Source organism: Parambassis ranga, chromosome 9, assembly GCF_900634625.1.
Source record: "Parambassis ranga chromosome 9, fParRan2.1, whole genome shotgun sequence".
Lineage (NCBI taxonomy): Eukaryota > Metazoa > Chordata > Actinopteri > Ambassidae > Parambassis > Parambassis ranga.
Genome location: NC_041030.1, coordinates 13,057,195 through 13,084,849, shown reverse-complemented (window position 1 = coordinate 13,084,849; position 27,655 = coordinate 13,057,195). Strand labels below are relative to the sequence as shown.

The following is a 27,655-nucleotide window of genomic DNA, read 5'->3' as shown; positions in this document are numbered from 1 at the left end:
ACATTCACACCTCTCTTTCCTTCTCTTCCGCCTTTATCTTTCACTCTTTATATGACCCATTGGTACCTTTACTCTACCATCAACTTCTCCTTTTTACCCCATTGCTTCCACTCTTAACTCTCTCCCTTCCCCTCCATTTCTTTCCAATATGCATTATTACTTCTCTGTTTTATTTCTCTTCTCCGCTGGTACTCTGGCACTCCCTTCTTTCTCTGTTTTCTTCTCCTTCACCTCTCCTATCCTCTCCATCCCTCCTTCTCGGCCATAAAACAATAAGTCTTGAATGTCTGTGAGGAGACTGTGCTAATGGAGCCCATTAGGCTGTAATGAAATATACATTACACCATTACAGAGGACGGGGCCTGGCTAAAGCACTGCACCGCTCAAATAATAAAACATGCACAATTCAATTTCCTTCTCAGGCCCGTTTTGAGTGTCTTTCTGTGTGTGTGTGGATTGAGGGATGACGGGATAAGGTATACACTGTGTGTGCGTTCTTGTGTGCACCCCCTTTAGCACAGATGTGGTTTTCAAGGATGTCTGAGTGCTGAGAGCCTTGATGATTTAATATGGGTTGACCAAATGAACCACACCTTCCACAGAGCCGCCATCCGTACATCTTGACCGTGATCTGACCACTCGGCCTCCCTACACCATCCCCCCACCCCCACCTCCACTGCCCCCAACCCCCAACCCCCCTAAACACCATGATCTCGCGATTGTTGGACAGCTGTGGACAAATTAATCAATTGACCTCCGACATGAGCGCTTGACATCACAAGTGCAGCATCTGTCACTTTAGGGTGTGCAGTGGGAGTAGTCATCATGTTACCCTGTGCTGTATGACAGTAGAGTCCAGGCCTGAGTAAAGTAATATGTGACAGATAACAGTGGTAAAATGCAGTATGTGAGTCCACATGTGTCTCTTGAATGAGCACGAGACAGATCAAGCTATTTTACAATTTTGATATTCAGCATTCATAATTACGTCATAGTAAAATACTGCAGCCTTCTTCAAATATTATTTTGTCACTACAGTTCAGTTAAGCCTCAGTTGGCATTGTATTGTTACTGATTGTTTTTCACATCAGCAAATTTGGCCAACCAGAAATGATCTTTTCATCTCACCTCCTAATTTTATCTGACAGGCAGGAAAAGCAGATTGTGTTTACTTTTCCTCTTTCTTTTTTGGTCATTATTCTACTCAATTTACTGTATCACCGGTGTAGTCTTGTTGGATGAATGCTGACATTAATACTTGTTGAGCGACAGACAGACAGACAGACAGGGTGAGAGGGGAAAACACAGTGTCTCTATGGCTCGATGTCTCACAGAGCCATTTCTTCTGAAATGTCTCGCCGATTTTTCTTATTTACATGCCAAAAAGTGATTGAAGCCTCCGGAAAAAATCTTCCCCTCGAGCTGCGCCTCCATTGAAATTTCCGGATGTTCAAACGAGTCCTGTTGTCCGACAGGCAGCAAAGGGATGAGTCACTTAATTTAAAGTCCTGTTAATCAGGTTTCATCAATTTAGCCCCAGTCAGTTTAAAGCATTTGAAAAGAAGAGAGAAGCCTTTTTTCCTCCAAAGTTAAATTACTCTTCAAGAAGGAAGGAGGAGAGGAGTCAAAATGCACAAAGGAGGGGAAATTAGCAGGGAGGAAAGAGGCGATTGGGGATGGGTTCAGGAATTTTTTTGATTGCCTTGTAAGAGTTTGATAATAGCTTCTCATCCTTTACAGCGGCACCGTTGCACGCACGCACTTGCACGAGCAATGCGCACTTTCATCAGAGGTGTCCAATCTGGCTCACCCCCACATGCATGCAGCCTTAGATGCACATACACACTCAGACAACAACCATCCACACACAAACACACACCTCTCACACACCCAAGCACTCCCTTCATCCTCCTCCTTTGTTCAGCCTAATATATCCAGGTACACCGGCGAGGCCTTGGCCAGATTGAGGAGCAGCCCGTGGATTTCTTTAATGTTGAGTCTCATGTGCGGCTCTCTCTGCCAGCAGCCCAGCATCAGGTCGTACACTTCTTTAGGACAGGTCCTCGGGCGCTGCAGCACCCTGCCCTGGGTTATACACTCTATCACCTGCAGAGGAGGAAGCAGACAGTAAAAGATCAAGCAGCTGTCTCAGTTCAAACAAAGGCAGGAACAAGCCCATCAGTTCAGGCTGACATGTTCAAACTCTGGCAAAGATGATGGAGGAGCTGCTCTGCAAAGCTGCGTCACCTTGCTGCAGTGCATACAGTGAAAATGTCACTGTGAATAAATTATTTAGTGAACTGATGAAGTTATGCAGAAGAGTATTCATCCAGGCAGGTCTGATGCAGTTTTTTCACAGCTGTGTTAGAGGAGAGTCTTGAGCTATACATTTGAAAAGTACACCTGATGTTTTAAGATCTCATTTTGCCATTGGGAAAATATTAATATTGCTCTTGGCCGATAATGCATTTAATCTTTTTCTAATTTCCTCAAATATTGAGCTCTGTTACATATTACTACATATCTAAATAAAAAAAATACATAATACCTGATAATTATCATAATGTATCCAATCACTAAGCATTCATTCTATAAGAGAGTTATCATTTTACCAATCAGGCAGCTACACCCACTCCTCCCATCCACTGATTGCTATCACTTTGTGCAATCAGATAAATAATTGATCTCTAATTTTGGAACAAAGCTCTGTATCATGTGTAAAAGATATGTGACCGGCAGATTTTGGATCTGGAGGTGAGTGCACTGTGAATGAGCAGATAATTGATATCTGGAAAGAAGAGGCTAAAGGGTTAATTTTACAGATGTAATCTGAGTGGAGGACATAGGATCAGGTTGGTGAGGTTAAGGTTAAGGTGAAGGGTTGGAGGGCTGTGACACTGATGTGCTTTCCGGAAAGTGTCCTGATTTTTTTAACAGGATAGCTTCTCTTCATGTCTCAGGCTCTTTCATCTTATTTGATGCTTTCTGACTGTATCGCATATATATTCATAAGCCTGTATCAGTATCATTTTATGGCACTGCTATGAATTTATTACTTGTAAATCTAATCTAATCTCTAACATGTTTTTAAATATATAAAAGTTTTCAATTTAAAGTGAATCTTGTCATAATCTTAGGACAATGCACTCTCAAACATGTAGTCGTTGTGTACTTTGTTAGTCAGTTTCAGTTTTACTGGACCACTACAGTCAGTCTGGGAAAAAAAAAAAAAAGAGAAAAGAAAGAAATCTGGGACGTTTCTCGAGTCCCTTTGAAAAATGGGGTTTCACATTCCCCTCCTCTTGATGCCTGACAGCAGTGAGTTACTTGCTGCTACACTTCGAACAGTATGCACAGCAAAGGAGGCCAGGAAAATATTGTATTGCAGTTGTGCTCCTGTTTCAAGTGTCATGTGAATGTGAATATCGGGCTTGTCAGGACTTTGTTTGAATGACACAGTGAAAGCATAAACAGCTGGCTGGTGTGTGAGTGTGTGCCTGAGCTTTATGTGAGGAGGATGACTCAGACCGAAGCATACCTATGAGAAACCTGCGCACCAAACTGATCAAATATTTAGATTCACTTTCTCATAGCTGCTGGCTCCAACATCTTTTTTGCCATCTTTTATTAAGCTACAGGAGCTTCTAAATTAACATTTAGTTGTTACATCTGACTTGTTTTTCTTTCACTTTACATCACTGTGTTGGTTTGCTGTACCTCATTGTTGGAGAGCTGGTACCAAGGCTGTTTTCCATACGTAAAGATCTCCCAGAGAACAACTCCCAGACTCCAGACGTCACTTTCTGTTGTGAACTTCCTGTACATGATGCTTTCAGGGGGCATCCAGCGGATCGGCAGCATGGTGTGACCTCCGACCTATGAAAGCACAAACAGAAAGTATAAAAGTTAATAAAGAGTACAGTGGACCCATGAAAGAATAAATGTTTGAGGATGTAGCTATGCATTTTAAATATGACATGCACATTTAACTTCTCCAAAAATGCTGCCTGAGGCATCTTAGCAAGATCTGATAATAGCTACTGATACATTTTTTCCCCAACTGTAGAAATCATCTGACCACCAACGTAATCAGTGGATAAACAATGAGTCTTTTTTGGATAAAAACATATTTGTGTGTGGCAGCCATGTTTTTGTGGTCCGGTATTAGCTGTTGAAACAAGCCTTAGTGGGAGTGTCCCATGCGAGGAAAGACTTAATAAATTAAATAATTATTTAATTAGACCTTGAAGAGTAGCGTCAGTTGTTCCAGAGAATCTCTAAGACATCGCGCACAGGCACTCAGAAACGTTTGGTCATTTCATTACGCTCTAATCTGGACTGAGCCTTTGGAGCCTGTTGTATTCATTCGCTGTTTTTACTCTTCATAAGCACTGACAGTTCATTCCAGCTGAGACTCTCACACTGTTACTGAGTCTGATTAATGTGGCAGCAGAGGTCAGAGCGTGACCTTTTTAATGCTCCGTCACTGATAAAAGGTAAGTGAACACATTAGACACAAAGACGACACTAACGTGTAATTGCATGACTATTTTCATAAAAGCAATGATGGTTTTACATATTCATTATTTATCAGTTTCACTCAGCCATAAATAAAGCAAGTTGTTCCTCTCTTAACCTCTTAACATGCTTCTTCCTCCTTTACCCTTGGAGGAGGAAAAAGTTTTGTTACACACTGGCAGGTATTATAGTATACATTCTTTATGAGCCTGTTTCTGCTTATAATTAAACCTGCGTAATGCAAGGAAATCATTTAATCATACACAAACAGTGCAGGGCGCACGCAACCATCTACTGGTCATGAAAAAAAGGCTTAGCATGTTTTGATATAAGATCTTTGTCAGGTGACATCAATGACAACCCAGCACCAAATAGGCAATTAAAAAGACACAAACAAAGTCAGTGCATGGCTGGTTGTGATCCACATAATCTGCTCTAAGACTGGACCAATCAGAGCAGAGCTGGATGACACTGTCTGGTAACCACAGGGGGTCAAAGCATGCCACCAAAGAAAAGGCAAACATAGTGTGCTGATACCCCCACAGCGGGGAAGTCGGCCAAAAACTATAGAAAAAACGGAATTAAAAAGTGGTGATGCTTTAACACAAATTAGATTTATGTGAATACAATCATTCAATGTGATAAAATATTTTGGAAGACTCTCACCTCAAATATAATGAGTATATAAAAAAAATACTTTAATCTGCAACTAGAAGTGATTTTCTGCTGGGTATCAGCTGTAATGGTGGCTTTGTATGTGGATGCCAGAAGCTGAGCCCTGTGTACTGACATTGTTTTTCCTCTCACTGCACCTCCCCTCTCCTCTGCTTTCTCCTCCGAGCATGAATTTACAGACTGGTCTGCGCTCCATTGCACTACACAGATAGCGCAATCCATTTTCTGAGGTTTATGTCTGTTATTAATGGCTTGGTACCCACACTTGTCCTGTTTCTCTGTTAGTCAGGCGGTTATTTAATGGAGTAATAAAACATGCACGGTCACACAGATAGGCATCGGGTTCACTTTTTGTGTCTGGGGCAACATATCTGCCTGCATCTCTACAGCTTTTACTCTTCATAACCAGGCAATCACTTCTCTCTCTGTAACACTATGTCTCCCTCTGTGTCAGTTTGTCATTTACATTTCTCTCTGTCTCTACGGTATGCTAACATACAATATAGAACACAATTAAAAATACTAGGAAATAGTTTTATGAATTACATTTTACACACTGCAACATTTTCATGTGTGGACATCCCTTATTATAATACTTCACTCCTCGTCATGTATAGTACAATGCAACGTCAGGCTGCTGATAAATGTTAGCTTGGCCAACGTGCAGCAGAATGACCTGTAAATGGGAATGGGTGTAATGTATCACAGAGAGGACTTTCTTGTAACCAACCATTTTGGATGTGTTTCTGCAGACAAGGGCATCAATTACTTAAAAACCAATATATGTATAACATTTCAGGAAGGGCACAATATAGATATCCATCATCGTTACAATTTGTCTGTAGAGATAATCAAAAGAAATCACCAAGACTACTGTGCATGTGCAGTGTGTCACCTCTAAGCAGACTACATAGTGCTGTGTATGTCCATGGTATCCACTGCTGCCTGTCTCCATGTTGACAAAGGAGTATAATCCTTGCTTTAGTTAGAAGTAAATAAAAACGGCATGAAGATGTATCTGTCAAACTGTAACTAACTAGACATGCGATGCTGTTTAATATTGCTGTAAAACTGGCAATAACACTAGAAGGACTAACTGACTAATCATATTTCTCCGTTTTATTGTTTACTAGAAATAAGTGACATTAACACAAGTTTACCAAGTAGATTATTGTGTTTTATTTTATTCAACAGTGCATCTGAAGCTGCTTATATCCATTAGTCTTTCTGTGTTATTCATCATGGATGATCATTTCCCCTGATAGTTTAAAATATTAATATTGGGCCCTTGAACTGCTGAGCCACAGCTTTTTTTTATGTATGTCTGTGTATGCGTGTTTACTGCAGAGACACTGAAGAGCTGAAGTGAAGGACAGTCTGGACAAGGCTGAATAAAAGGGAAAACAGTGTAAAGTCACAAGAAGATGTGGAAAGGGAAGCCTTAGATTTCAGAAGAGGAGGGTTGCATCAAATATTAAGAAAGTGATGTTTACAGTGGAGCAGTCTGAGGACCAAACAGCTGCTCCCTTATCTCTCTCTCACTTGTTCTCACCTTGATTCCTCACATCCTCAAAGCCCGCCTGTCTGTCTCTGTCCTCTCTCTCTATCTCATAAATATGTATCATTTCAGTTAGACTGCTGTGTGAGTGGTCCAGGAAAGCCTCGAGAAAACAGAAAAGATAAAGCAGAGGAGGGATGCAGGCTGTCTGTAGTGACCTCACAGGGGCTGCTGTATCCATGGAAACTGCACCACATTTAAAAAAAACAACAATTTGGGATGTGGTGTAGGAGGAGCTTATGTGACAAACTCCGCTATTCAGTTCCACTCTAAAAAAACATACCTTCTTTCTACAGAAACACAAAACTTCTTTCTAAGGGGCTGCGTGTAGTTCAAAAGAAGTGAAAGTCAAACTGATGAAGAATCCAGTGTGGAAAAACAGGGCAGTGTTTCTCTGCTGTTTTTCATAATGGAACATATGAGGCTGTTTTGAAGCACTCACTCATCCAATGCAACCTCCGAACAAAGTGATTCCTGAATTTAGACTCAATTACTACTACTACTATGTTTTCCCTTTGTTTGACAGGTGGTTACTGAAAAGGGACAGGAAGTAATGATTTTGTTTTTGCAGTACCATGAGTTACCACTAGGACAAGTTAACGACAAGTAGTGCCATATCCAGCCATATTAATATATATGTATATGTTGTTGTACATCCACATTGAAGATCCTCTCCCTTTCCAAGCATGTAGGAAAACCAGAGGAGTGTAAGTGTAAAAGGTTCTCTCTGAAACCAGCGTTTGGTTTGTCCCTTCTGGGACACTGTAGAATGTGGGCTTTGTGGAAGAGGCCCTCTAGGAATGCAGCTATAAGGGGGTTATTCTAAGGTACTGAAACACATCGATTCATAAAATGATCATTCTAAATACTATGTTGCTAATAAAGCCTTGTGAATCTCACAAATATAACATTAGAGGTCAAAATAGCGGAGGCCCTACCTTGCTCGGTCAAGATCTTTATAAAGGTTTTGTTCAATGAGTCAATGACATCATCTTTGTGTTGATTTGTATCTTGTGCAGTCAGCAGAGCTTTATTTGCTGCACAGATAATTGTTCCATTCTGGCCTCTCCAGGTGCTCTATTAGGATGCTGTTTGTCTGTGATGGTCAGGACCCAGAGATGGGTTGTTAAGAAAATACACACACACTAGCCAGATGACTCTGCAGAGATTGTTTAGCTCTGTTTTGTTGCCAGTGTTTTTTTCTACAGGCGCGTAAAACAGTCAGGCTCCAACGTTAATTTTCTTTCATCCTACACGATTGGGCATAAAATCACTTTAGGGAGAAAAAAAAGAATAAATGTGCAGCAGCGTGTTAAGAGTGTGCGTTCACCTAACACGACTCTGACTGTGAGTGGAGCCCCACCCACACACCCACACACACAGGCTGTGTGGAAAGACTCCAAATTTGGATTTGTGGCATCCTGTCTGTCTCCTGAAGCGCCTGTCAGGTTCATTGTGTAACAGGGGATCCAATGACGTCATCTCAGCCCCTTCAGTCCTACGCCTCTGCTTCTATTTCTCTCTCTCTCTACACACACACATACAGAAACATGGAGGTGGGGGGGATCCAATTCCTCTATGACTCATTTTTGCTCCTGTCTGACGCAAAAGCATGACTGGGTCCAAGCACTATACCCCCCCCCACCCCCACCGCACGCACACCTCCTCCTGTTTCTCCTGGATGCTGGAACATGGCTGAATCACTGTATTTTACCCACCATTCTGTACCTCTCCTCTGGTTTGCTGTTCCTCAGCTGCCTGCCTGTGCCTCTCTGTCCTTTTTGTGCCGTTTCTTGCTGTTTTGCGGCGTCTCTGATATACTGCATCTCTGTGGTTGTCTAAAAGCGCTGCTCCTGTATTGTTTGTTTCTCACCGACTACCCTTCAAGATGTCTTCTTTACAGGCAGCCTTGCCTCCAGACCTCTCCTCTCCCACTTTTATCGTTCTGTTACTGCTTTTCTCTTTTTGTATATTTATTTGTGTCTAGTTTTCTCCCTCCCTGGCCTCCCACTCCTTTTTCCTCCCTCTCTCTTTCTCTCTCTCTCAACCCATCCCTCTTCCTCCTTTCATCTCTTTGCCACCTTCCTGTCTCCATCTCCCACACTTCCATCTCTCTCCTTCCCCCCCTCTCGTTCTCTACTACTGCCTCAGCATACTAAACAGAAGTTCTCTGATTACTTTTCTTCCTGAGAAACGTTGGATTCAACTCAGAGCCTCACCGCCACTGCCTTCCCCTGGTTACTATGACTACAGCCTCAGCACTTAGCTTTATTGAGGAGGGGTGAAAGGAAGGAGGAGGAGGAGGAGGAGCGGGGAGGTTGCTGTGTGTCGTCACATGGAGGTAGTACAAAAGAAAGCCACAGAGGAGAGACCTTAATCTTCTCTACATCTTGGAATTGAAGCCAAACAACCAGTTTCCAAATTTCTAAAATTAATCTGAGACAGATGGAAGGAAAGATGGAAAGTAGATTGTTTGTGGACCTTGAATTTTTCATCCTTTTTAACATTGTGGCTTTTCCCTGGGTGATGAAATATTTCTGTGTGTGGGAGCAAGAAAAATATATTTGGAGGTTTCTGCTATTAACATGCCAATGCCATATGCTTAATGGTTTCTAATGAACTATAATTATTAAAATATGCTGGCAGCTTTGTGTGTATATTAGAAAAATGATGAAAGGAAAGCTCACACTCTTTCAGAGTGCCATCACTGATTAAAACTGTCCTACAGGTTATTGCTGTATATTATTTTAGCTGTCTGTTTTTGCTGTTTCCCTGTTTTCTTCCTCCTCCTCCTCTGAGCTCTCTGTCACTGTCAGTCATGTCAGTTTGTCACACAGGATGGTAGAAAGGGCAGCAAAAATGGACAGTCACTATAGATCAATCAATACGATTTATTAGATTTGTGCGTTATGGAGAGGTGACAGATTGCCGTACAGGATGGGAAAACACAAACACACTCTTGGCAGCTGTCTCTTGGTCCCTGAGTTATCTTGACGCACAACAAAAAGCTGCTAAGTGTCTCACAACACACTGGTATTATACACAACCATGCTGGAAATTGTTATTTTTTTTAACACACGTTTGGTGTGGTTCTCTTTGACTTGCTAGATTTGGAAGCTTTTGTTATGATTATGACCTTTTTGAGGACTTTTGTGTTATGTAAATAATAATAATAATTATCGTGCCTGTGGTTTTTATGTAGCTGTCTCATCAGCCAGGTGTTTAGTGAACAACAAGTTTAGTTGTGAATACTGAACTGGTGTATGTGGACTCTCGGTGGTGGTAAATGCTGCAGTAATTACCAAATGAGCATCACTTACATTACATGTGCTATGACGTCAACTTACCTAAAAAAATATGCTAATTATTTTCCTTTTCATTCAAGCACTTACAATCAGCTATGCACTGTACAGATACATATGTTTAACTTCACTGCACTGGACTAATTAATGGACCACAGTGTCTTACTGTAAGCCTTCAGGAGTCCGTCAGTCATGCCCATGCAGGGGGAGTAGCAGAGAGGGGGGTCCATGCAGCAGGGAGGAGGGAGGCTAAAAGAAGGGCCAGAAAAGATATCGACACATACACCTACCCTGTAGTAGTCAGTGCTGTAGACGTCCCTGGACATGCCGAAATCTCCGATCTTTACCAGCAGGTTTTCACCCACCAGGCAGTTCCTTTAGGAGAGCAAGCATTCATTATTATAGCTTAACAAAACTTTATTTTTTTAGTCTAAAATGTGCACATTTTTTCTCTTTGTCTTTCTGTCACACACACCTGGTGGCCAGGTCACGGTGCACAAAGTGCTGTGATGCCAGGTAGACCATGCCAGATGCTATCTGCTGAGCGATGTGCAGCATCTGAGACTGGGTCAGCTCCACAGGTCTGGTGGTCTGGCCCTCTGCCATCAGAACTGCATCTGGACCGTGAGCCCTGTGAGAGAACAGATGGAAAGTTATCGTGTGTGTTTGAGCGGAGAACGCATTTAGAGGATTAAGTTGGATTGTTTTTTTAAAAGTGAACTTCTGCTACAATCTGCTTTTATTATTGATCATAATGTTTTAGAGAAATTCACATTTTTCATTCTAACAGTTGCCATTTTGGTGACATTTAGGTAATGAAGAGGAGAGCCATGCCTGAGGAACTTGTTGAGGTCTCCATGTTTCATGTACTCAAACACCATGATGAGTGGGTCGCTCTCCACACACACTCCATAGAACGTGACAATATGTTCATGCTGCAGGTTGGTCAGCAGCTCTGCTTCACGGTGGAAATCCTTCCTGGCATTTTCACTGGCCTCTTTAAGGGTCTGTGCACACACACACACACACACACATAAGTGACATTTTAATAAAGTGACAAATGAAAAACTCCCACATTATGCCACGTAGACTATTACCAATTAGTCATTTTCACTGAGGATCCAATCTCATCCAATTTATTTGGCTGATGTCCAGCAAAGAAAAAAGAAAGTGTCGTGTCTTGTAAAAGTGAGTTACAGCAACACTGAAATTACTGGCACAGAGCGAAGGCTGATACAATGGCAGAGCAGGGATGTTTTATATTAATGTAATCCATTACAAAGTACAGCACTGTTTACATTCATTATATTCCCTGGTTCCCTTTGAAACTAATCTTTGTCCCCCTTCCATGAATCAGGGAATCTGTCAGGGAAGTTGTGTAATACAAGCATCCATGACAGAGACAGAAGAAGAGTGTGTGAGAGTCAGAGAGAGAGAGAGAGAGAGAGAGAGAGAGAGAGATGCAGGAAATGAAAGTGATATGGGCTCTGTATTCATTTCACATCTAAAGATGAAAAATATAGAAAATTCTTCTTGTCCTACATGAATAATTGATTATCTTCCTACAGTATATGACATGGATATACGTGAGCGCTCCACCTTGTGTGTGTGCGTGTGTTTCTTTGGCTGTCTGTGTATTAACAACACAGACAGAAGCTCCTATTACAAGGAGTCTAAAGGACGAAGAGAAGTCACCATTAAAGCTCACGAAGAAGGAAGCGACCTGTGACCTTTCATCCAGAACGCTGAGAGGCCAGAAAATGAGAGGCTTGGTTATGTACATTACAGAGTGTAACGTGATACTGCTTAAAGATGATGTGGTGGATTATTACAGTATAGATAGTTTATGAAAGCCTCCCGTTGCATTTTGAAACATGATAGCATGCATATGTGGGAAGTGTGATTTGAGACTTTTATATTTCAGTCTCAGTTCATGTGATTGATTGTACCGAAGTGATTAATGGATAGAAATGATTAGAGGTGGTGTGAAGTGCAGCTTTTGGGTTTGCAGACTGTGAAAAAGCCATTTATTTGCAGTTTATAACTTGTTAATATAAAAGTTGGAGATCTATTAAAGTATTTTCACAGTTCCATCACAAGAGCTGTTAAGAGGCAGTAAGTGTGATAGAGAAAGAGGATAAACACCCAGCACTACCTGGCAACCCAGACTTTGTTGTTATGATGATTATCTGTGAAGTATGGAGCCCTTAGGAGCCCCAATAATGCATGAGCATACAAGATACAATTCACCTCAGTGTTAATACACAATTATAAAACCCTGTGTGACAATAATAATCCTTATAAATGGTATGATAACCACATGAGGAGAATGCCTGGCTTGCAAAATTAGGTTGTATCTGAACTGTCTACCACACCGTGCTTAGAAAGAGGTGAGTGTATGTATGTGCTCTTCTCTCATGAGCTATTGATCCAGGAAGTTCCTGAATATTTACAGATTTACAGAACAATAATGCTCTCTGTACCTACATACTCCTCGCTATCTCTACAACATAACACAACAATTGTGAAGGATTCATAATAACGCAGTCGCAAACAATAATGTACAGCGGGTGTCTTTGGCCACAACATAGAGCATGAATGTTTTTTCTCTCTCATCATTTCATTGATGATCTTATTGAAGGCTACTTATCATGTGTGCTACTGATAAATCATAAATAAGGTCTTATTTACTGCACCTCTCGACTTAATCATCTAATTCATCATCCAGTTGTTCAAAAAAAATCCATGGACCAATGCGACAAATATTAATCATTCTATTGAGCAGAAATATTTTAATTTCAGGACAGGATTGCTCGGAGACTTCCAGGAAACACACTGAGGGAGCTGCCATTCTCTGACTCTCGATGCCGCATTAATTCCCAGTCCAAAAGCCATAATATCACACTGTTAGTCATCCAGCCTCAGCACATTCAGGTCCTTGGACAAATAAAAAGCAATCAACAACCTCTAGCTCAGAAATGTAGTGACTCATTTACATGTGTGAAAACAACATTATTGAAAGTGCTTTGTGATTGATGAGAGGCAGGAGTGTGACTGTGTTTGTATATGTGCATGTGTGCACGTGCAAATGCATATTTTTCGTGTGTATGTGCACTGGTTACAGCACGTGGGTGATCGATGGAACGTCAGCATTTAATATACAGTAACAGTACAGCATGCTTTTGTATTATGGATGACTGGCTGATTGATAGCAGACTCTAAAACCAGGACCATTTAGGTTCTATTAGTGAGTGTAGGTTACTGTAATGTGGTGTGCAACCGAGGACATGTTCCTGTAATGTAGCATGCATGAAGTTTAAAGGGACAGCACCTTAAAATATGACACGCCTTTTTATGCAGAACAGGAAAGATGAAAAATCAGTTCAGTTAAGTTTGTAGGTGTGTAGCCTCATTCTTACACAGATGTGGATAAACATGCTGTTTATGTGATGTTGACTCAGAAAGAACTGCCACAGATCAGCCCTGCATGTATTATAGACATCCTTGAGTGATGTTAGAGCAGGTTCATGCAGGAGGCAGAGGCTTCATGATATATATCAACTCTCCAGGAGGAAAGCAGCTCCAGACAGCACCGAGCAGTTCTGTTCTTTTTCTATGTGTTTCTATCCTTAAATGATTGACAATGCGATAATTAAAATCACAAAATGTGTGCTCTAAACACACAACATGACATGACAATGACAATAGAGGTGAATGGTGTTTTGCATGTGGAGGTACCAGCACAATAGGATCAGAGTTATGTCTGCATCTGTACTGTAATCTTCTTCTAACATGTGAAGAAGACCCATTACTCTAAGCAAGAGAGTGGAGGCAGTGTCATCGTTTATTTGAAGTCTTTCCATCAGCCTTCATCACACCTCCTTTTTGTTGATGCTGCAACAATGCAATGTGCTGTAAGCAAGCCGCACATTAGCTAATTAACAAAATCTGATCATTTGAGAGAGTTGCAGTAATGACTCTTCAGTCGATTGTAATATACATTTTTAATGTATATTAAGTTATAATTACGCATCGTTTCACCATATTTGACATGTAATCAGCACATACATCTTGTTCCTCAACTGAGGCCTCTGCTTCCTTAGGATTTTCAGGTGCATATTTTCCTCAGTGCTCACACTGAGCTGAAGCTAAGCTGGCAGCATGCATTGGCAGGCGCTTTAGAGCTAAGCTGCAAGGAAACAGGAAGTGTAGGAAGAGAGAAGACGCTGGAGGATTTGAGAGGAGGAAAGTGTCAGGATAAAGAGAGAGAATCGAGAGAAAGTGTACTGCAGGTGAAAATGGAGGTGTGGAAGACAGAGGAAGTGAGGGGGGTGAAGAAGGACAGAGGAAGAAGGGGGGTCTGTCACAGGTCATGTATTGTTAATGAGAAGTTCTTCACTGTTTGGATCCTGTTTCACTGCAGACCAGGAGTGAGAGGAGCCATGATGGAGAGACTGATGGACAGATAGATGTGATGGGAGGATGCTCCCTGGGAAACCATTCAATTTGACCCTGGAAGTCAGCGGTTTTTGAGTGTAATTCCACCTTTTTTCCTCACAAAGAAAACCTTGAAATGCATGGCTTTCTAACAATAGCAGAGAAAATAAAGGCCAACGTGGGTTCTAAACACTGTACTGACGCCATAAGAAGGATTTCATTTCAAAATGCCATGTATCCATTTCAGGAATGCAAGATTATCTGCTGTAAGCTGCTCAATATTTTGAATCTATTTCAGGTATCAAATCTCATTGCAAAATATTGTGGAGAAGGCAATAACTTCACCTTCAATAATAACATGGAGGGCTTTATTTTGATGCCATCAATCATCCTGGAAGAAAAGAGATTTTCTAAAATATCTTATATTGAAACCTTGTGAATTGAAATACATTCTTATGACAGGATGAGTTTTTTTCTGCATATCTGTTCTGTTAAATCCAGATTATGGTTTAAGATTAAGAAACCTTTATTAGTCCCACAATGGGGAAATTGCATATGAGTTTATATGAGCTATGTGTGGTCACAGATATTTTCACAACAATCCCATTATCTCACAATATTTAGTAATTACATATTTAAGAACAGTAAGGAAACAAAAAACTGATGAATTCTGGGGGGTGGAATTTGCTTTGTTAAACAACCATAGCAACTACACACTGTCTGTTAATTTTCTAATTTGAATTATTATTTCCCTAAAAATGGACAGTATGTGTTTAGACTTACCTTGACCGCCACCAGTATCTTCTCCTGGTCAGGCGACAGGTTGTAACACTCAGCCAGGAAGACTTTTCCAAAGGCTCCCTCTCCCAACTCTCTCTTCAGCACGATGTTGTGTCTCTTAATATGCTGAACAACTGTTAAACAAGGAGAAAGAACTTTTAATTATCTGGCTATATTGCACGGCAGAAACACATACATAATACAATTTATAATTTACACCGTAACTGTTGAATCAGCTGTAGACTGTACAATAAATGCAGGTATTGTGAAATCAGCAGAGTACATTTTATTCTTCTTGTGTATTTAAAAGAATGAAGACATTAATAATGTGACCTAGCTTCGTTTGACCTAATGTATATCTGTTATATATGATTTCAGCCCAGAGTTTTTCCTCCTTGAATGACAAAAGAAACCTTTCACAACTTGATAAAAGTGCGTTTTCTCCCCGTGCAGTACCCATTACCAGCTCCCGGACAAAAGAGCAGACCCATTTCTCACCTTGTCCTTATTCCACATCATATGATACGACATGATAATAAATCCCTGGAATGTGGTTAACCTCCATTCTTTTATATTTACAGTAATGTCTGTTAATGACTGAAACTACAACATGCAATGTAAATGACACAGTGATTTATTATTCTTTTTTAATTACGCGCTAAGACCAACATCGTTAATAACAATTGAACCTAAGTGTTGTTATTCAGTGCAGTAACCCATCAGGTACTCTGTTGCATTGAATATCTTACACTGAATATTGTTTCATTCATACAGCAAATGGACCCTGTTAATCACAGGCTGTGTGTCTTCTTTCTGAACAAATAGCTGCAGGGTGTGCTAACTGTAGGCTTTCTGTAATCATACATACATTAAGCACACACAGACAGATACTACATTTCCTTTCATCTTATCGTGTCTGCTAATTTTTGCTTTAAAATAAAATGAGCGTGGGGAAGATTATTATTTAAGAGAGTAGCTACCTCTCAGGCTTTTTTCCTCTCTTGCATTCATATTCTTGATTATCATTTATGCATCTTATACACAATCCTGGAGTAAATAACCATAAATTAGTTTCCTGTAACGTAAATTGCAAAAATATGTCTCTGTTTTAATGTACATAAGCTCTCCCTGCCTTCTGCTCACCGACAGTCGGATCAGAGTCAGAAACCCTGCTCTCTGTTGCTAAGTAACTCGTGACTGTGTGCCAACTGATTTCTAGAAAATTTGGCTTCTCACCAGGCTTATGATGCAAGGTTTTATCCTACAGAATGATTAACAGCGTGGTGCCCTCACTATAACCTAGTTAAACCCCGTCTTTTGATTGTGGGCCAGATGTGCATATTATCCTGTTACGCATGCACATGGGCACATCTTGAATTCACACACACTCAGAGACACACACAAAGAGGACAACAAGAGCTGAGATTTATGTGTGATGTGATTAAGAGGCCAATTTGAAGAAAAGCTGTCCACTCAGAATATCACATTAAAGCTCTGTCAGAAGGAGCAGCATCGATCCACACTGTAAGCTACTGAGCCCACCATAACCCAATATGGTGCAGGCACAGAGAGAGAGAGAGAGAGACTCAAAAAATACAAGATAAACACAGCTGGTCTGCATCAGAAATTCTAAAGTGGGTTCACCCTCTACAATTTCTGCCTGATAAGATGCTGATTATAGAGTCATTTTACCTATTCAGAAAATGCACAGCCACCCTCTCATTTTGACACCTTTGCTAATTTACACTGGACCAAAAAAGCTAACATAATAACCCTAACCCAGAATTGGAGGTGTGAGGTGTAACACAACAGCAGCTCTCTCTTTCACAACCATATCACTTCACAATCATTCCATCTCTGTACCTTTCACAGAATGCCAAGGCAGCAGAGAAAGGCTTTCTGTGAATGGCCGAAAGGCACCGATCTGACCGGTCAGAGACAACTCCCCTTTACACCTGTGCTATGTAACAAGAATGGAAATAAACATAATAAGGTTTGAGTGGGATCTGTTGAGAAAGAAAGTGACTTGTGGGTCTTGCTGTGGAGGTTTTCACGCAGTGGCTAAAATATTCAGACATGTTGAAGGGTGTTCAGTTGTCAGCCCCTTATACAACCCAGGTCCTGCTTTTTTTTTGTTTGGTCAGAAGTGTCAGAGACAATGGATAATTTTGCCTCTGTCTCAAGGTCTTATCACCTGGGAAGGGACATGAGGACAAGGCGTCAACACTAGCAGAGGTTCATCCCTCTTGGTGAAGATTTTTTTCCCAAACATGAATGCAAAATGCAGACTTGCTGTTGCAAATCACTAACATGTGAACATGATGGAGGAGCATAGCATCGTCCAGTCCAGTGTTTATTAATGACATTATCATGTCTTCCTTTCTGGCATTAGGTCTTCATCCCAAAAACAGCAATTCCCAATGCAACAGCAGCACACAATAAACCCACATCCCCACAAGACAGCTACCCACCATTTAACCAGCTAATTACCTCACCGCACCATTTCCTACCACGGTTGTATAATAAGCATTCACCCATGAAAACGCCTGCACCACTTCTCCATAATTAACACCCTCAAATAGCAAGTAAATTGACGTGTGTGGACCAATGCTTCCCCGCGCATTTTTTTTTCTTTGGCAGGAAGGTTTGGAGGTTCTAACAGCTCTTCCTGTTGTGTTTGTGTTGTGTGTCACTGTGCATGCAATATGGACCTTTCAAAATTATTATTAAAGTTATTTTACTTCTTCTGGGCATATGTCAGTGATTAATTCTGTGTTCCAGCTGCCTTTGCAGCGTTACCCTTGCTTTCATTAATAAACTGCATCTCTGTGTGTAAGCAGTGCTACCATCGGCCCCTTCTCCTCAATCAGTATCCTTAATTAACATCTACTCAAATATAAATCCCCATCTACCAAACTTTACACACTTACTCTCTGATGTTTTTCTTAATTAGTATCTGTTTCCCATGCTTATCATATCCACTAATTTTCCCTCAATTAGCATCCCTCAATCCATTCTCATTATCTTACTTTCTGATGTTAGTACCCTTCTGTGCCATCCCCATCCTAAATGTAACATCTAGTAACAGGTTCTGCAACACTGTGGCTCCATCAGTCTTTTTTCATCTATTGTTTATAACATTCACTTCAACTGAGATAATATTTCCCATCAACCATCCTGTCTTCCATCTTCTGTCCTTTCACATCTCCCCACAGAGGCCTCTCTCACACCTATCCTCCATAATCAGCATCTTATAAACAGGCAAAGAAATTAATGTCTCGGGACGTAATTATTCCCCCGTTTGCCATCTGCCTCTTCTTCTGTTCAGCTGTCTCTCATCTGCCTAAAAATCTTTCCATAGCCCTGGATGTTGACATAAAACAGGTTGAACAGCTTGGGAATTGTGTGTTTGGTAGTTTGAACCGAGCAATGCGATAGGTCAAAGACACAACTGTGTTTGACAGATTCTTCGAAAAGAGGACAACCAGAAACGTCAAACCTTTTCCCCATCAAATTCCTCAAATAATAAATGTCATGACTCTGGTTTATCCTCCCGCTATCCCCTATAATATGCCTCCCTCTAGTCAGTCAGTCACCACTCTCATATATGCCCTCCTATCAGGAGGTGTAGCTAATTGTGACCTTAGCTTTCATAAGTGTGCAGTGTGTATGGGTGTGTGTGTGTCGGTGTATAGATGGGTGTTTTCAAACACTTTACGCACGTGTTGACTTATGAATAACATTTTCCACAACAGTGTTAATCCCTATTCCCTGGATACAACAAATACAAACCCTAAATGTTCTGCTGGAACACAAGCTGTGGAAGAATTGAGAGATACTGCAGACAATGCCAGAGAGAGAAAAAAAACACCATTTTACTTCAGGGCTAAAACTTCACATTCCTGGAATTTTTTACACTAATTTCATTATTTTATGCTTATATGTTCAGATGTCCTTTAAAGAACAGTTTTACATTCAGCAAGATAGTGCTTGGTTACATGCCATAGATGGAAGGACTGATATCAGTTTCATGTCTGTACATAAGTAATTGGAGACAGTCGTCGCTTAGCTTAGCTTAGCTTAGCACAAAGACCGGAAACGACAGACAGTTAGCCCCCAAAAACTTTCTTTTCCTGGCACCAATTTTGGAATTTGAAACCTCTTAAAAGTAGAATGTATCATTTTATGTATATAATAGGTGTATGATATATATAATTTATTTGCTGATAGGCAGATTGTTTCCTTCTAAGCAGCATGAAGTTATTGTCTCTGGCCTTAAGGTTGAGCAGCTGCTTCTGCCTCTTTTGCTTTCCAAACAGACTGTTTACCTGCATGTCTTTAGGACCAAGAATATTTAATTTGTTATGTTTTTTCTGGGAGGATGCACAGAAAAGTTATTGCAAGACAATGACAACATTTTCCTTGATTATCTTAACAGATAAACAGAGAAAATTTAAGATTTCTTTTGCTTTCTGGATGTTTGACTCATCAGTATATCTAAAGTCCTGGCCATGAACATGCTAGCAGCCTCAAAGATAAGAGGGCTAAGGGAAACAATAAAAACAATAGTTGCCACCTGCACATATGTGTTTTACTTTAACTCTTGCACATGGCATGTATTCCGACAATGATAACTCATGCAGTGTTATTATTGTTAATGAGGTGTTCACTTCAAAAAAAGCTGCACATCTGAAACACAGCTAACATTTCCCGTAATTACACGCCAGTTCAGCATCTCAGCAGAGCGATTGTTGCTTTATTGCTGCCAGGAAGAGGCTTGATCATTTAAGGAACAGCGTGTACCTGCTGCTGATTCCTGCATTCAACATCACAAGTCACAAGATGGTTAATGCCACACTATTTAAAAAAGAGTTCAGTTTCTGGCACACAACCCAGTGCCACTTTGCCAAACTGTCTCCATTAAAGACTATTGTACTGGTCTGAAAAGGCTGCGTGCCAAATAATCGGTCAGATGCTACCAGTATTTATGCTGCCTGTCTGCAAGTCAAAGAATCACACAGAGTAATAGTTGTAATGACTGTAATATATTAAAACACACGCAGCCATGTGCACACACACAGCAGTATGTTATTGACTTTCATTGATCCGCTGCTTTCTTTCTTGTCTTAAGGCTGTAAATCCCACTCAATCTTTTACTTATACTGTATCTCAAGAGGTCAACCTCCAGTTCCCCATTATTATATGTCCTAAACATTGCTCTCAACAGAAGGAGCACATGCACACGCACATGCACACACAGCCCTATAATTTACAACAAGACAAGGCCAAGCCTAGAGAGGCTTTTATTACTTGCCAATAATCATAATGTCATGTTGATGGACCCGGTCAATATCCTTGTGTGCACTCTTTCTCCTTGTGTTGCTTCCATTTCTTGTGTGTGTGTGTGCATCTTTTTTTGCCTTTCTCTGTCCCTTTGCTGAATTTCATGTTATATATTTAAAATTGATTCGTCTAGGCTCAACCTGAGCTCTTGTATGTTTTCCTTCCTGCAGCTATAGTAGGATAATACACTGTACGTGAATGAGTCAAACACGGAAGTTCCAATTTTATTAATGGACCTGTGTCTGTGTGGAACACACACACACACTCAGATGCAATTATTTTCCCACTTTTCGCTCAGAATCGACAGCTTATCATCAGCAGCTTCAAGGTCATTGCCATGACAGCGAGGAGAGAAGTTGCCATGGTAACTTATGTGTGCCACACACATACAGTTCATGTGCATACTTGGGAGTGTAGCTCGTAATCGAATGGTGAATCTTTAATTTGAGTCTGTTTTTGTTTACTCACATGTGTCGGTCTTGAGCAGGCTGTTTGTGCTCCTGAAGTACTGAGGGTTTTCTATCACCGGGATCTTGGTCATGCCGATGATCACCGCATCAGGACCCATCTCTGAGGAAGATGGAGTGTTGCTGCCATTGGAGACGTGGTGAAGAGGAGAGGCCGAGTCATCATCATTGCTGATCACTGAAGATGGTCCTACGTTAGCAGAGAGAAGAGATGAAGTGGCATGAGATAGAAAATCGTTCCTTTATAGACTGAGGAAGTAATTAAGGTGTTGACAGTGACGGGATGAGGATCCCATACATCTTTTAAATGTCAAGATTTCACACGGCAGATGTCTGGGTGTGTGTTAGTGAGACAGAAGGAGAAGAGATTTCAGTCACTTTATGCACAAACAAGTGCACCAACAAAAAGCTTCTAGAAAAGATTGCCTGAAAGTGTATGCCATTATGTCCATTTGAACCATTATCAAGCTTCACCCCTTGCTGTGACTGTAGCCATATCACCCTGCTGTTAACTGTGGATTTTCAGACTGTCCATAGAGCAGTTTGCCCTCAGATGTGATTGGATGACACTTGAATCAAACCAGTTTGTTTCAAGCCTAGCCTGACTTTTACAGGCTTCTGTTTATGTCTCACCTCATTAGCACTACACAGTTCCACTAACAGTCCATTGATGCCAACAGAAAGGATTTTGGCTCACACAGGAGCTCTGTTAGACTGTCAACTGTTTGCAAGTGCTCATCCTCAGTAGATTGTTGTAATTCATCTTTAGCTGCAGACCATCACAACAGATCTGATAAAAGTGAAATATTACTGATATGCTGTGGAGTGATTTTTGTTTTAAAATATGAATTAGTTCTAAAGAACTGTTGCTTAATCTGGATTTCCTGGATTATATTTCATATCTCTACCTAAAACAAACACCCACACAACAACCTGACCTTTTTCCTATAGGTAGGAGGTCGAAGGAGGTCTGACCTTGGGGAGACAGCATGAGCCTGATTGCCAACACGCACACACTGACACACTTTGAACTTTGTGAACTCACCTTTTACAAATAGGGGAAAAGGTGTGTGAGTGCAGCAGTGTTGTTGTTATGTTTTGTCCAGAAACATGGACTAGGTGCTACAGAGGCAGTGTTTGTGTTTGCAAGAATGCAACAACATGAATCAACAGAAAAGAGCGAAGGGGTGTGGTTACATGAGTCAGACACTGAACACATCTCTCTAACAGAAAAGTTTGTTTTGGCATCAGAATGGGAATGTCATTAGTTTTCAATTAACGCAGTGAAAACATTTTGTGTTGCTTGTCAGTTATAATAAAACCATGTGACACTGCTGCTAATTTTCTATATCTATAGACTCGGTGCCAAAGCAAATAATACACGCTTTCTTTTTCTCTCATGTTAACTGTGTCACTGAATTGCAGCTTTTTTGCAAGTGCATGCAGGCTCACATCAGCCCTGTCTTTGTTTCCATCACCTTCAGTCCCTAATTACAGTCTCATTACTCACACCGTAATACTCACAAGCTGAACATCTTAAGCCCCAAAAATACACCCAAACACGAACACTACTTAGTAACAGCCTTGTTTTAAAATCATAGTCATTATGATTTAGCCTATTGTGATGACCCCAAGGGCAAAGTCTGGCTTGCAGTGGGATTATTTGCTGACCCTGCAAGCACATTGTCATTCACTTTTTAAAAAGGGCAGAGAAATGTGCCTTTATTTTGCCAGACATAGCACGCATGTAGGCTGTGTAACCTTTTGTACAAAGATGACAGTAGTTAATAAGTTAAATCTGACAATTCATACTTTAAAAAAAAATCTTAATTCATACTTATATGTATGTATATATGAAATATGTACATTTTTAAGTCTTGTATATATAATTTTGAATCACTCTTCCTATTTAAATGGCTTTCTTTGATGCCTGAGGCTTAGCACTGATCCCACCGAGAATCAATACTCCACACTGCAGTTCTCTGCAGCTTCCACTCGCTCTCTGCTCATTGTTTCAAGTAGCTGAGAGTTGAGAGTCCCAGCAGTTTTCAGAGATCATCTATGAAATACTGTAGGGAGCCACTCATAAGTGAAAAAGCTCACCTGTGCAAGGTCATGAAGTTTGGCAGTGGTGGTGACATTTTCAAAGTCCCAGTGGGCCGCAGGGTTTCAACACCTACACACTTCTCACTCCTCTGTGTATTTTTTTTTCTTTTTATAGAGGTCTGTATCATTGTGGGTCTGATGCCTCACATTTTATGTTACTGTCTGCACTCTCATCACGTGAGAAAATAACAGGAGAAAACAATTACAAGAGCAACACACAAAACAACTCAGTGATAACTGCTTGTAATTGATCTTAATCACCGGGGCACACTACACTACACTGTCTTAATAAGAGCTGGTGAGTGGTCGCTGTTTTTTATGTGAATTATAAAACCTGTATAATGTTCCTTTAAGGAGCATAATGGGGTGCTTCCAACCAAGTGTTGATCTTTCATCATCTCTTCAGCCCGGTGTCAGGTGAAGAAAAATAATACCGAGACAAGTTACAGCATGGGATTCTTCACAGACAGAGAAGGATTATTCTGAGTTGCACACAGGTAGTGATCGTGCAGCACATTTCTTCTCTGGGCTTCTTTAAGATGCCAGCATAAGTTGAGATTGATTTCCCATGAGCACCAAATACAGTAGATGCCTTCCCTCTCATGTGGTCGGCTGCTGAATTATAATACTGGTTGACATCATTCATTTCCTCCGTCCCTGGCCTCATATGAAGCTCTAGTGCTGTTGACAGGGCTAGATTGAGAGGGCAAAGCTGAGAGAGTTTGGTGTGTTTGTGTGTGTGTGTGTCTAAAACCAGCTGGTATGTGTGTACTGGTGACTCATGTGAGGAATGAAAAGGCCTTGAGAGAGAAAAAGAATGAGAGTGAGAGCACAATGGTTTGTTTTTCTGTCGGTGGAGACGTGCTAGTTTATGTTTGCTGTAAATGTGTGTGTGTTGGTGTGTGTTGGCTGTGATGTCTGGCTAAATCGTTCTGTGTCCAGACGCAGCTAATGTTTCAGATGCAGTAAAAGTAAAAGACAGATGGAGGTGGTGGGAAAAATGGATGCCATACAAGTTTCAGACGATCTCCAAAGTATTATTAAATGGAAAAGTTTGAGACACCGCAGCTTCAATAACATCGTTAACATACGTCTCCCAGTATTATTTTGAATCTTTTTAGAATTTTTCAACAAATAAATGTAAGCACGTAATGCTAAATAAATACATTTTTACATTTCATGTACGTTTACACAACAAATTCACAATAGGTAGAATAAATCAAGGTTTGAAGGGGCTCTTTGGTTTAGTAAGAAAACTTTTGTCACAAAAAATTCAAAGTATTTTTATTCTCAGAGACACACAGTAGGGCTGTTTTATGTTGCTCAAAACACAGTAGCATTGATATGGTGTATTGAAACTGTCAGCTGAATCCTTGAAAGAAATCCTGACTGATTCATAATCAACGAAATTACTTCTATTGTTTTTTTCCTTTATCCCCTTTTTTATTTAAAGCACCAAGGATACAGGAGTAAGTTTAATAGTTTGAGTTCCATCTGAGGCCAAAAGCCAATAACAGATTCTTATGTGTAGATGTTATTTTCTTAGATGCTACCACTTTGAACCAAATGTACGAATGTTTAATAACAAAGGAAGCAGCCATTTTGTCACAGGCCTGTACACAGAGGACGTGGTATCTAAATACTTTTCATTTGAGAGACTCTCGCATTCAGAACTGAAGTGTAGCGCTGTTTGTATCATTACACTTAGCACACTGAGATTATCTCTGCATAACAAAGGGAAAAACATGATGCACATATAAGCACAGGTTGTTGTCTGTCAGTGTGTGTGTGTGTGTGTGTTTGTGTTGGGAGAGGCTGAAGATCATTAACACAGAGAGGTCTCAGGGTCAAATCGTTATAAATACTGTTAAGCTGAGGGCCAACAGGAGGATGAATGTGTGTGTGTGTGTGTGTGTGGAGAGAGAGGGAGAGGTGGCAGAAGGTCCACTGGGAGTGGCCGGGTAAAATGGAAGGCAGGGTGAAGAGAGATGGGGGAGGTGGAGGGAGGAAGGGAAGAAGATGGACAGCAGAGGTGAGGGTATAAGTGGGGTCAGGTCAAGACCCAATGCTGTTAATAGACATGGAACTGGTGTTTAAACTGGTGGAGACTGGAGCTCCTCAAAGTCTGCTGTGGAGAAACTCAGATTCAGTCAATAAGTTGCTGCTGAGAGGTGGATGCCTGTATGTCATTTTAATCTATGTCATATGTTTTTAACAGTGGCGAAAGGCAAGGTTTATTGATTATGGGTTTATAAGAGATTGTGGTTTTAGCTGTTATTTAAAAGATTAGTCTGGTTTATTACAACTTGGAACTTCTCTGTGCAGATGCTGCCCTCATTTTTAGTCAGTTACACTTTTCTCACTACAATAACTGGTCAGACCAGCAAAATAAATACATAAATGAATGAATAACAAAAAGAGAAGAATGTGAAGAGTCGGGTAGTCGGACAGTTTTTGAGATTGAAGTTTAGCTGTCACCTCATGTGGTACAAGCTAACAAAAAAACATAAGTACAGTGCTGTGGGTGAAAGCTGAAAATGCTGCAAATGTCTCATAGATTCAGATAAGTAGCTGAAATTACTGGTCCAAATTTGATGGTTTTTGTTGCCTATGTGTTCACCTCACACCGCCAACCATCCATACAGATGTTAGCTGTAATGTAAAATCATATAGCTCGTATAATTATTGACAGACTTATCATGTCTGTGTTCTCCTCTGCTTGTTTCAGTCTCTGTTTGTGACCATTCAGTTCAAAATCCATTTTTTTAATTGAAGTTTTTAGTGAAGTAATGTTCAGCCCATGTGCGTTAATTTGTGTCTTCCACCATTAATCATGAAACAGGCACTCAGCACCAAAAATAGCAGGATTTAAATAAGCCATCCAGGTTTGCCACTGGGTGTGATTCATTGATGCTGGTGTTGTTGTTGTTCATCTAATTCTCGATCAGGTTTGTGTACCGACACAAATGGCCTTCTGTCTGGTTAAACAGCTGTTTCTGTCAGGACAGGACAGGCAATGCTGCCATCCAATCAGAGTACAGCTCATGAATAATGACACTGTTAAATTAATGACCTGTATACGCAGCAGGGTTTGTGTCGAGTGCTGGAAATGAGATGCTTGGTGAAACTGAGCAGATGTGTCCTGTCATCATACAGTACAGGAAAGGAGGGGATAATAGGAACTTATAGTGCTTGGTAGAGTGTGTAAAAAGCAGGCGTTCTGGACACCCATTTTATCGCTAAGGAGAGGAGAAGTGCAGCTAACACTTATTTTTCCATCTGTGCAGTCAGGGCAGAGTGTAGCAGGAGAGGGTGCTAGAAATTAAATCAAGTGTTATTCAGCCAACCCTGAAGCATTCTGCAGAAATTCAGAGTTATTGCAGAGTTACTTGAAGGGAAATGGCGGTGGCGGAGCTTCGGGAGATACTACATATAATGTAAAACAGAGATGAATTTGTCCACGTGGACAGTCCATTCTTTAGCTCTTCTCATCGCTGCTGTGACACCAGTCGACCCTCAGAGGGTTTGAGCTTCTGAGTTTTATAGCAGGAGTTGAGTTTAAACGATGGCGGAGAGTGATTCTATTGATCTCTCCTGGGTTCTGCGGGTACACCTCAGACAAACTCAAGCCATTTACTGCTGCACGTTGCCCAGGGCGATAGATGTAGAGAGGCTATTATAGGATTTAAGGACATCGGGGCCTGTCAGTCAGTCTCTTAGAACAGCTTGGATGTCTTGTTCCCAGAGAACAGGACAGCAGGAACAGTTGTTAGAAGATAATAGTAAAGATAATAGTGGATTTTTGCGATCTGAGATAACTAACAGCAGTCAGTGAGGACAGAAAGGAAGATTGGCTGAAATGAGGGGTTCAGAGGCACTTCAGCAGTGATGATGGGCAATGCTGATATCAGGTAGAGGTTGGCCAAAACAACAGACTGAACATGTTGCTTGTTCCTATACTGACTTGCTATTTGGTGCATTTATTCCCTCCATCTTGGCTCTTTCTGTGAACACCACTTACAGCACCAGCAGCAAAAGCAGCTCAGTAATGACCGGCTTTATGTTATAAGTTGATCAAAAAACAGCAAATTATGCACTCAAACGCAGAAAAAAAATCCTTCATTTAAAGTCTCTCTTCTGCTGCCGTCACTCAGGCTTCAGGGCAAAAGCAGAGCTGCCGACAGACTCGACCCACAAGGCCTCTGTGACCCTTTAAGCCCTTGACAATACTCTGCAAACACACCAACACACACTCACACTCATGACTGGTAACATAAACCCAGTGGTCTCTAAACTGTGCTGTCAGTCTGCTGAACACAGGAAGTAATCTATCGATCCAGGAAGAAGAGGGATGGAGGGATGCAGCAGAGAGAGACAGACAGAGGACGGACAGGAGGAAGGAAAGAGGAGCTGAGGATTCGCTGAGTAGTTACAAAAAAAGACATAAACATGCATCAAACAGATGTGTG

The 27,655-nt window shown here is 40.9% G+C and overlaps 1 protein-coding gene across 1 annotated transcript in view; it reads right to left on the bottom strand.

Annotated features, from left to right (window-relative positions):
• Nucleotides 1-807: 807 nt before the first annotated feature.
• Nucleotides 808-27,655, bottom strand: part of ntrk2a (neurotrophic tyrosine kinase, receptor, type 2a) — a 64,252-nt gene continuing 37,404 nt past the window's right edge. The window contains exons 17-23 of the mRNA XM_028414735.1: nucleotides 21,082-21,270; nucleotides 15,274-15,404; nucleotides 10,888-11,060; nucleotides 10,529-10,684; nucleotides 10,344-10,428; nucleotides 3,718-3,876; nucleotides 808-2,106 (exon numbers count right to left, since the gene is read on the bottom strand). Coding sequence (XP_028270536.1) covers nucleotides 1,921-2,106; nucleotides 3,718-3,876; nucleotides 10,344-10,428; nucleotides 10,529-10,684; nucleotides 10,888-11,060; nucleotides 15,274-15,404; nucleotides 21,082-21,270 — 1,079 coding nt within the window. The 3' untranslated portion in view covers nucleotides 808-1,920. The remainder of the gene's footprint in view (nucleotides 2,107-3,717; nucleotides 3,877-10,343; nucleotides 10,429-10,528; nucleotides 10,685-10,887; nucleotides 11,061-15,273; nucleotides 15,405-21,081; nucleotides 21,271-27,655) is intronic.